This window comes from Galeopterus variegatus, unplaced genomic scaffold, assembly GCF_000696425.1.
Source record: "Galeopterus variegatus unplaced genomic scaffold, G_variegatus-3.0.2 Scaffold78, whole genome shotgun sequence".
Lineage (NCBI taxonomy): Eukaryota > Metazoa > Chordata > Mammalia > Dermoptera > Cynocephalidae > Galeopterus > Galeopterus variegatus.
In genome coordinates, this window is record NW_007726189.1 from 727,312 (window position 1) to 738,921 (window position 11,610).

General features: G+C 35.6%; 1 protein-coding gene across 6 annotated transcripts in view; it reads left to right on the forward strand.

Annotated features, from left to right (window-relative positions):
- STAU2 (staufen double-stranded RNA binding protein 2) overlaps positions 1 to 11,610 on the forward strand; it is a 287,804-nt gene that overhangs the window by 39,821 nt on the left and 236,373 nt on the right. For all 6 annotated transcript variants that reach the window (XM_008578926.1, XM_008578952.1, XM_008578934.1 and 3 more), the window contains one exon: positions 6,227 to 6,386. In XM_008578926.1, coding sequence (XP_008577148.1) covers positions 6,227 to 6,386 — 160 coding nt within the window. The remainder of the gene's footprint in view (positions 1 to 6,226; positions 6,387 to 11,610) is intronic.

Consider the following 11,610-nt stretch of genomic DNA (forward strand, 5'->3'; position numbering starts at 1 on the left):
TTTTCGAACTTGTTGGCGTATAGCTGTTTATAGTAGTCTCGGATGATTCCTTGTATTTCATTTGGGTCAGTTGTAATATCACCTTTTTCATTTCTAATTTTTGTTATTTGAATCTTCTCTCTTCTTTTTTTTGGTTAGCCATGTTAATTGTTTGTCAATTTCATTTATCTTTTCAAAAAACAACTTTTTGATTCATTGATCTTTTGTATTGTTTCTTTTTGGTAATAACATAGGAGTGTCAGGAATGTAAAGTAGGTGTGTATTTAACTTTTTAAGAAACTGCCAAACTTTTTTCAAAAGTGGTTGTACCATTTTACAACTCCGTCTGTGGTGTATGAGAGTTCCAGTTCCTCTATTTCCTTGCCTACGGGTGATAAGATAAGTTTTCTAATTTTAGCCATTCTAATAGGTATGTAGTGGTACTGCACTGTAGTTTTAATTTTCATTTCCCTAGTGACTGATAATCGTGACCATCTTTTTGTGTGTTTGTTATGAATATATATCTTTATTGAAGTGTCTGTTCATATCTTTTGCTCATTTTTATTTAATGATTTCTTTTCTTATTCATTTTTTGAAAAAATTCCCTCCCCCCTTATTGTTCATTTTTGAGGGTTTTTTATGAGTATCTATTTTGTCGTTTGGTGCATATGTTTATAATTGTTTTATCTTTTTGATGAATTGACCCTTTTATGAATAATAATGTTCCTTCTTTGTTTCTTATAATTACTTTTTACTTTAAATCTTTTTTTTTATATTAGTATAGTATCCACAGCTCTTTCTTGTCTACTATTTGCACAGAATATTTTTTTCCATTTTTTCACTTACAACTAATTGGTGTCTTTGAATTTAAAGTGAGTATTTTCAGGTTTGGCATCAAGCAGATCTAGGTTCAAATTTCAGCCCTGATATTTACTGGTGACTATTTGCCTATTAACATAACGGTTCAGGACCCAAATTCTCAGCTGAAAATTTGGTAATAATATATACTTTTAGCAGTAACGTGTTCCCCATCATTCAGAAGCAGCTGACTTTATTGAAAAGCCTATTAAAGTGTTTACTTATGGTGCCAGCTGGGATGTAACATTTTTCTAGATGCTGTATGCAAGTTAATATCAACTGTATTTTCTTGAACCAATTTATGATGCTTTTCCCAGTTAGAATAAATGTATCTTAGTATCAAGGAATATAAATAATTACACCTAAAAAGCCATGAGTGAGTATTTTGTAAGCACCATGTAGTTAGACAATGTTTTTTAAAATTTATTCTGCCAAACTCTTTTAGTTGATGTTTCATATATTTACATTTAAAGTGATTACAAATAATGAAACATGTGCTTTTGCCATTTTACTGTTGTTTTCTATATTTCATCTTTTTTGTTTTGCAGTTCCTCCAACCCTGCCTTCTTTGGATCAGCTTTTTCTAGTGTACCATTTTGGGTTTCTTTGTTGTTTTTTTAAGTTGAGTATTTTATTTATTTATTTATTGTCAGCTGGCCAGTATGGGGATCCGAACCCTTGACCTTCGTGTTATAACACCATGCTCTAACCAACTGGGCTAAGCAGCCAGCCCTCTAGTGAACCATTTTGATTCCCTTTTTCCTTTTCTGTTTATTTTTTAGTGGTTACCATGAGAATTACAGTTAATATCCTAAAATTTATACTAATTTAGTTTGAATTGAAATCAACTTAAACTTCGATAGCATACATTAACACTACTTTTCAGCTCTATTTCCTAATCCTTTTTATGTTGTTATTGTCACAAATGAAATCTTTATACATTTTATGCTCATAAACATAGATTTATAATTCTTGTTTTATGCAATTGTCTTTTAAATCATAGAAAACAAAAGAGGAGTTGCAAACCAATAATACAATAATTTTAGCCTTTATATTTACCTATGTGTTTACCTTTACCAGAGATCTTTCTTTATATGGCTTTGAGTTACCATCTAATGTTCTTTTATTTCAGCGTGAAGGACTCTCTTTAGCATTTCTTGTAGGGCAGGTTTACTAGTGACAAACTACCTTAGCTTTTGGTTATCTTGGAATGTCTTAATTTCTCCTCCATTTTTTGAAGGATGGTTTTGCTGGATATTGAATTCCTGGTTGACGGTTTTTTCTTTCAACCTTTTATTTATTTATTTATTTTGTCCTTTTTTTGAGACCGGCCACACCGTGCTCAGCCAGTGAGCACTGTGAGCGCACCGGTCATCCCTATATAGGATCTGAACCCACAGCGGGAGTGCCACGGGCTCTCCCGAGTGCGCCACGGGCTCGGCCCTCTTTCAACCTTTTAAATATATCATTTGTCTGCCTTCTTGCCTCCATGTTTTCTGATGAGATATCTGCTGTCAATCTCATTGAAGATCCCTTATACCTGAGTTGCTTCTCTTTTGCTGCTTTTAAATTTTTTGTGTGTGTGTGTCTTTTGCTGGTTTGATTATAATATGTCTTGATTTGGATCTCTTTGAGTTTATCCTGCTTGGAGTTTGTTGAGACTCTTCTGTAGCTTCATATCTTTCATCAGATTTGGAAAGTTTTCAGCCATTATTTCCTCAAACATTTTTTCTGTCACTTTTTCTCCTCTTCCTCCTTGTGGGACTTCTATAATGGGTATGTTCAATAATTCATATAGCAGCTCACAAAACTCAGGGCAGTATTACTTCTGTTTACCAGTTTATTATAAAGGTTATTCTACAGAATACAAATGAACAGCCAGAGGAGGAGGCTCACAGGACAAGGTATGTGGGAAGGGAAATGGACCTTCCAAGCCCTGTTTGGAATTATCATCCTCCCAGAATCTCAGTGCGTTCACCAACCTGGAAGCTTTCCGAATCCCATCTTTTAGGGTTTTTTTTTTTTTATGGAGGCTTCATCACGTAGGCATGATTGGTTATTAACTCAGTCTCTAAGCCTTCTACCCTCTGTGAAGGATGGGAGTTGGTGATTAAAATTCCAAGCTTCTAATCACGGCTTGGTCTTTTCTGGTGACCAGCTCCCATCCTGAGGCTATCCAGGATCCCTCCAAGAGTCACCTCATTAGAACAGAAGATGCTGCTATTGCCCAGGAAATTCCAAGGGATTTAGGAGTTCTGTGTTAGGAATCAGGGTCAAAGACCAAATATTAGAACAAAAGGTGTTCCAAACACTCCTATTACTCAGGAAATTATGAGGTTTTAGGAGCTCTGTGTCAGGAACCATGGACAGAGACCACATATATATTTCTTAGTATGTCACAGATGCTCTTGTAGTAGTTCAGGGGACAGATATAGATATTCTCCAGTAAGACGTTGGCAAAGAGTATGAAGAGAGGAGCCCAGGTCTGAAAACCAGTTTTGAAATTGAATCAATAGTTTGATAATTGGATGCAGGAGAGATTGGAAGACTACTCAAAGGTGTTTGGCCTGTGAGACGGGGAAGATGGTGACATCTGGATGATTAGGTGGCAGGAAGGATTAGAGACAGGAGATAAATGAAGTATTCTGAGTCTGAGTTTGTAGAGCCTTAGATTAAGGTGGTGACGAGAGAAATTACAAGGATCAGTTTTGAGATGTTAAATAAGTCTTTGTAAGGCAAGAACAAACTGAGGTTTTGAACCTGAACTGTTGGGAGAATAATGGATGGAACATTCTGGAGTATGAACTGATTTGAATGGGGTGAACTGGGGAAGATGACATTTCATTTGACTTTATACCTCTTGAGTTTCTGAAATTACCCACTAGGCAATTAGATTTATGTGATTGTTGTTTAGGAGAGGTCAGGTCGGGAGACATACAGTACATTTAATTTGTGTGCCTGATACCATCAGGAATCTTAAGTTCTAATATTCACATGGGTATTTCCGTTTTTAAGCATATGAGCTTTATATAAGGTTATATGTAGTGTGTGCGTATCTACACACACACACACGTATATCATGTAAAACCTTAAAACTTCCTCATCTTTGTGGTCAAGTTCTTTGTTAAAAACCAAAATTTGAAAAAAAAAACCCAACTAGTCATTGAAAAATCATTTTAAAATCAGGTAAATGTATTAAACATATATTCAGGTATATATTTTAAATTGAGTCAGATAAAAGAAAAATTAGTAACTTTTAACAGGTATGTGTATATTTTAAATTCCAAATGATGATAAATATTTTCCAACTCCCTATTTTGAAAAATTGAAAACTCACAGACAGAATTGCAAGAGTAGTACAGCAGACACTCGTATTTCATTTCTGTTTACTAATCATAAATATATTTGCCACATTATTTCTTGCCTACCCCCCTTTTTTAAAACTTGTTTTTTAAGCTATCACTTTAAAAAAAAACTTATTTATTTATTATTATTATTTTACATTTTAAGATGTTGTGGACCAGTGGGGAGGGGAGGGAGGTAAGGAGGTGGAGGTGGGAGGGGTGGGGCTGACTGACTCATGGCCAGCTCCTTCGCTGGCTTGGTTGTGGAGGGTGGGGGTGTGTGGCTGAGGCCCTCAGTGCCCCCTCAATTCCAGGTTGGGGGCCCATTTTGCTTCCAGCAGTGGGTTGGTTGTTGCTACGCTGGATGTGGACTTCCAGGGGTGCCGTGGCTGGAGCTCTTGACACCCCTATCCCATCTCCAGAGCCCGGGAGGCTTCTGGCAGCAGTGCTGGTCGTTGCTGTGTTGCCACCTCTTTATAGACATATACTTTTTCCTTGAACAATTTGAGAGTGAATTTTAGCTATTATGACCCTTCATCCTAAAACTCTTACATATCTGTATTGTAAGACTAAAGACATTCTTTTGCATAGCCACCTTAACTATTATCACTCAAGAAATTTAACCTTGACTAAACATAAGTTTTAGTAAGGCAAGGACAAAAAAATTTATTAGTATATAGTCCATAGTCAAATTTTCCCAGTTGTCCTCTAAATGTCCTTGATAGCTTTTTTTTCTTCACATTACAAATCTAATCAAGGATCATGCATTATATTTTATCATGTCTTTTCATGTCTTTTTAGTGTCCTTTAATCAGTAACAGCCCTCCTGCACTCTTTTGTTTTTTTTCTTTCATGACATTGACATTTTTGGAGTCTAGACTAGTTGTCTCATAGAATATCACATAATCTAGATCTGTCTGTTTCCCTATGATATGATTCAGGTTAAACGTTTTTGGCTAAGAATACCATAGTTGTTGATAGGTACTTCTGGCTGGATCATATCACGAGGCAACTGATGGTAATTTGTACAATTATTGGTGATGCTAACTTTAGTCACTTGGTTAAGATATTTTCTACCTGATCTCATTTCTGCAAAGAGACATTTTTTTTTTGTAATTAATCATTTTTGATTTAATACTTAGAATTCCTACCAATTAGTAAGTAATCTGTGGAGTAAAACAGATTGTGTACATAGTATGTAACTTCATCCTAAATTTTAAAGGTGAATAATAGGTTTTTGGGCTCATATGGAAATATGGTATGAATGGAATGTAGGATATGCGTGGGGAGGGGTGTGTGTGAAATGACATGGACAGGTAGAATCTTTGTGCCGTGCTACAACAGCAATAATTGAAGATTTTGAACCTGGTGTTGGTCGGGGTGATGAAATAGGATTTGAGTTTTAGAAAGATAGTTTTAGCAGCAATTAGTGGGGAGATTATTACAACTAAGCTTAGGACGATGCAAGGCTGGATCCAGTGCGGTGTTATTGGCATAGAAGGGAGGGGAGGAAGATTTGAGATATACTATATTTCTGAAGTTAAAATGGACAGAATTTGGTGACTGATTAAATCTTCATTGTGGGAATTGAGAGTTTCTTAGTAATATAATGTTGCCTGGCTATTTGAGTAGACTGTGCTAAGTATAATGTTTAAGGCATTAGATTTTATAAAAGTATTATAGAGACTGGGCCTTTGGTCTTCTCTTACAGTTTCTCTTACTCTGTACTTTCTTTACTTTTCTGAGGTCCTATTAAATGACATTAAAAATGTGATTCTATTTAGGAGAGAGATTTCTTCCTGATTTATTCTGCCCAAAATATATATTTAGTGATGTCGTTAAGCCTTTAGATAGAATAGAACAGAATTTGGTACACTTGCTTAAAATTCTTTTCATTAGGTAGAATAAGATTTTTGTTGCAAATGACCTCTGAGGTCAGCTTTAGTTCTAGAATTCTGATTCAATGGTATATATATATTTTTTTCTCTCAGCCCATTTTATTTTCTGAAAAATTAAATATTTTCTCTATTTATGTTTTTTCTAAGATGTTCTCAGTGCAGCTGAGTCTTGGTGAACAGACATGGGAATCCGAAGGGAGCAGTATAAAGAAGGCCCAACAAGCTGTTGCTAATAAAGCTCTGACTGAATCCACGCTTCCCAAACCGGTTCAGAAACCACCTAAAAGTAATGTTAATAATAACCCAGGTATGGCACTGACTTGCTTCCTTCTGTTGTGGTGTTGTGTGCTGTATATGCTGTTCTCTATGTTTCATTTGTAGCAGGCCAGTCACACAAAGTCAGCTGGTATCAATCGTGTACACATAACATGCACACACACAAGACAGCAAAATAACAACCAAAGGTAAGAAAATGAAGAGGGTGATTCTAACTATTTTTAAAATCTGCAGTAGTGGATACTATAAGGGTGCATTATTTACTTTTTTATGTTGGCAAAGCACATTTAGATGCAAAGCACAGAAAATTTGACCGAGTTTTTTTCCGTAAAGTAGAGATGGAAATGATCGATTTCTCTTTTTAAGTATGTAAAATATGTAATCTTAATTACTAAAAGTTACTCTTTATTTTAGCTTAATAAAAAATTATAGAATTAGCTTTAAACCTTTTATTATTATTTTTTTGCTGGTGTAAAATTTTCGAAATGGTTGATAGTCAATTTAGAACATTTATATAAAATTTATTAAGAGAGCCACAGATTTCAAAAACCACCTGTGTTCAAAATACTGCTAAGTAAATGACTGTTCTTCTACTTTTATAAGCTTCTAAGAATAATTTTGAAAGTTTTCCTGATTGCATACAGCACTAGCAACATTATATCTCCAATTACCTACTGAGAAGAGGCAAACCTATATTGGACTTAGTGCATTAATCGATAACAGCAAATTAATGAAGTTCCTGTAAGTTTAGTATCAGCCATACAGCTGTTTACTCATTCATTTGTTACCTTATTAATTCAAGTGTTTACCTTCTGATTAATTTTAATATTGCCTTAGGTACTTTTGTAATGGAGTTAAAGAAAAAAGACATTGTGCCTGCCAGCAATGGCTCTATCATCTAGTTGATTATAGTCTGCATGCTTAGATTCATAATCAAATCACACAGACACATTTCTTTTTTATGTGGCCTGTGCAAGGTAGAAATAGTCTAAACTCTGTCTTTATCACTTAAACCAGTGTCTGACTTTGTTTATCTTTGACAGATATTAACATTCATCTTTAAAACAATTAGCTCTAAAATGACCAAATACTTAAGTATGAGCACTATCATTTTCTCAGGAAAATGAATTTAGAAGAAGAATTTTTCCAGGTGACTGTGTGTACCAGGCAGCCTCTAAGGTGGTCCCCAGTATTCCTCACCTTCTGGTGTTTGTATCTGTGTTTAGTACCTACTCGTTGAACATGGGCTGCAAAATATATTACCTCACTACTGATAAATAAAATATGAAGAAGTGATGGGATGTCACTTCTTTTTTTTTTTTTTGTCTTTTTGTCTTTTTTTTCTGTGTCCGGCAACGGATTGCAACCCTCAGTGTTGCCCCCGTACCGGACCAGGGACCGGCAATGGGATTGCAAACCTCGGTGTTGCTCCCACGCCTCGCTCAGCCAGTGAGCGGGAGCCGGTCTGTATGTGGGATCCGAACCCTCGGGCGGCAGCGCTGCCGCGCCTCCTAAGCGGCGCACTATCCAGTGCGCCACTGGGCCGGCCCAGTAGTCTGCTCTTTTAAGGACTGCTCTTGCACATACTACTCTTAGCTTCTGTTCAGCTGATTGCAGTATTTACTAAGTAAGCTTAAATAAAGCAAAATATTATTACAATAAAAGAAATGACCCATTTTATTCAGTTTGAGGTTGATAAGGGGATGTTTACTTTTTAGTTTTTAAAAACCTTTTCAGATTATTGGTTGATTATTAGTACTACACCACCACCACTATTTATAAACACTTGCTTTTATACATCTTAGAGCTCTAAAACATCATCCTTTTCGGTGAGGATCTTAAAGTCTTATACATAAACTCATAACTTGATGGTAAGATTAAGTGCCAAGTGGATAATAACAGCCATCAGTGTTATAGGTAATGATAAACATGGACTGAGGTAGTAGTTGAACTAAGATGTGGGCTGTGGATGAAGGGTTGGCAGGGACAGAGGAGAGGAAGGAATGTTCTAGACTGAGGGCGTACTATGAAGAAAGGCAGTGGAGTAAGAATCAGGGCAATGGGTTTTGTAAAAAGAACTTTTTTTAGATGGTTTTTAATTAGAGCAGGTAAATGACTAGTAAGAGATAAGACTGGAGATGTACGTAGGGAGTGGATTGTGATGGACTTGAATGCCAGCTTTACAAGGTTAAATTTTATCTGCAGTTTGGGGGAGTTAATATTTACGAGCAAGTGTATGATGCATTTGAAAGAGCATCTTAGGAAGTTCAGTTTGACATGTGAATGGAAGGCAAAAGATACTAAAAGCAAGGAGATCAACTAGGAAATTATTGCCATTGCCTGTGGATGAAGAAAGAAAAAAAAAGAAACTTGTGAGTTGAGTATTATATGCGCCCCTGCTCTGCAAGAGTGTTAGGAGTGGCATTTGGAATGGAACAGAGCAAGCTCTCCAAGGCATACGGTGTAAAGGAAGAGCAGTTGTGTGCTGAGCCCTGGGTCAAGTCCACATTTTTAGAGGATTAGAGCAGAAATTAAACCAGCAAGAGTCTGTGGAAGGAAACAGGAGAGTGTCTGAAGCCCAGTGGAGTTAGGCGTTTTCATTGTTGAATGTTGCAGTGAGCTGCTAGAATGAATAGATTGTTTTAGGTAACTTTTAAAATAAAATAATATAACACACGGGCAAGTGCAGAAATTACAGTTGTAGAGCTTAATGAATTTTTACACTGTGAACACTTTATCACAGGTTTTACCAGTGCCTCAGAAGCCTCCCTCATGCCCCTTTCAATTGATTAAACAACTCCAAAGGAAACCAGTAATCTGATTTCTGTCAGATTAGATGTGCCTGATTGTTCAAGTCATACTTCAAAAAGTTTATGGAAAAATATATAATTAAAAGATAATACAAATCTTTCCTTGAACACTTTGAAGACCTCTTGTACATTCGACTCTTGTAATAGCTTATTTTTCTGAGTATTGTGTTGATGAAGATCATCTATGTTGTATTTTTAACAGTATAGTATTTCATTGCTATATAGTATTCCATTGCATGAATATGCCATAATTTACTTATTTGTTATACTATTGATAGATATTTGGATTATTTCCAGTTTTGTGCTATTAGAAGTAATACTACTATGAACATTCTTATATGTATACATTTCTGTCGAGACTGTACCTAGGATTGGAACTGTTGGGTCATAAGTTATGCATGTGTTTATTATCAATACATAATGTCAAATAATATCAATTTACTTTCCCACAGGCAATATATGAAAGCTCTCTACATCCTCATAAACATATGGTATCATCAGCTTTCAGAATTTTAGCTATTATGCTAAGTGGTATACTAGTAATTCATTGTGGTTTTAATTAGCATTTCCCTAATAACTAATGAAGTTGAGCATCTTTTCATATGCCCGTTGGCATTAGGATAGCTTCTGTTGTAAAGTACCAGTTGGAATATATGTCCCATTAAAAAAATCTGCATTGTGTGTTTAAAATTTTTTTCTGTTTTTTATTGATCAATAGGGTTCTTGCATATTCTGAATTTATATCCTTTGTCAGATATGTGTATCCCAAATATATTCTCATACTCCTAATGGTGCATTTTGGTGAATAGAAATTTCTTATTTTAATGAAGGTTAACTTATTAGTCTTTTCCTTTATGGATAGTACTTTTTTGTGTACTGTTTAAGGAATATGTGTCCCCCACAAGGTTATAAAGATAACTTCATGTTAGTTTTAGAAGCTTTATTATTTTATCTTTTCAATTTACATGTATAGTCAGTCAGGACTTGATTTATACATATAATGTAATGTAGAGTTCAAGATTTTTCTTCTTTTTAATATATGGACATTCAATTAACCCATTTATTGAAAGGACAGTTCATTCCCCTCTATGCTACTGTGACATCTTTGTTGTAAACTGGGTGACTGTAACTCAGTATTGAGGAGTTAAGGGGTCTATGGAGATGGAAAGATCCAGTCATGATTCCACAGTGAGGAGATGGGTCTTAAATTGTAGTTAGAGCCCAGAGAGGAGTTAAATTCATTTACAGCATGGTTGATCTACAAGTTAATTAGGACTATATCATAGTATTATTTTGCTTTCTCCCTCTTTTTTTTTTTTTTTTAATTTTGGAAATAATTTCAGATTTACATAAAATTTGTAGGAATAATATGTAGAACTCCCAAGTACCCTTTACCTAGATTCCCTATTTTTAGTATTTCTGAATCATTTGGGAATATGTTGTAGACATGATGTTCCATTACCCCCTAGTATTCCATGTGTATTTCCTAAGTATATGGACACTCTCCTATCAGGAAGTTAACATTAATCATATTACAATTTAATCCACAGACTCCATTCAACTTTCACCGACTGTCTCCATAATGTCCTTTATAAGTCCTGGATCTAATCAAGATTACATGTTGCATGTACTTATTTTTTTCATTCCACTTCAATCTGGGACAGTTCCTCAGTCTTTCTTATCTTTTATAACCTTAACATTTGTGAACGGTATGAGAACACAGTTTGTAGAATGCCATCCAGTTGAGTTTGCTGTTTCCTCATGGTTTATGCATTTTTAGCATGAATAATACAGAAGTGACCTGGACTCATTTCAGTGCTTCATATCAAGAGACACCTACTATTTATTTGTCCCATTAGTGATGACTTTTGTCATGTGGAGAAGAATGTGTCTGCCATCCTTTCTATTGTAAAGTTAATAAATATGTTTGGTTATTAAATAGTAAGTAATTAAAAAGTATTTTATGAGGAGCTATTTCAGGATTATATATAAATACATATATGTTTTTTGTTCCTCATCAAACTTTTATTTTACCTACCAGGTATAGCATCCAGTGATAGTTCTTGTCCGAATCAATTATGACTGTGAAGGTTGCTAAAGGGTGATTTTTTAATTCCAATATTTGTTTTAGATTTATTAGTTGGCATTGTACCCAAGGTAGACCTTTCTGTTTTTCATCTTTGTGTGTGTGTGTGTGTGTGTGTGTAGGCTCTTGGATTCTTACTCTGCTTGCAGGTTTTTTTTTTTTTTTCCTTTTTTCGTGTCCGGCAACGGACCGCAACCCTCAGTGTCGCGCCCGTACCGGACTGGGACCGGCAACGGGATCGCAACCCTCGATGTTGCGCCCACACCTCACTCAGCCAGTGAGTGGGAACCGGTCTGTATGTGGGATCCGAACCCTCGGCGGGAGCGCAGCCGCGCTCCCAAGTGGCGCACTGTAGCAGT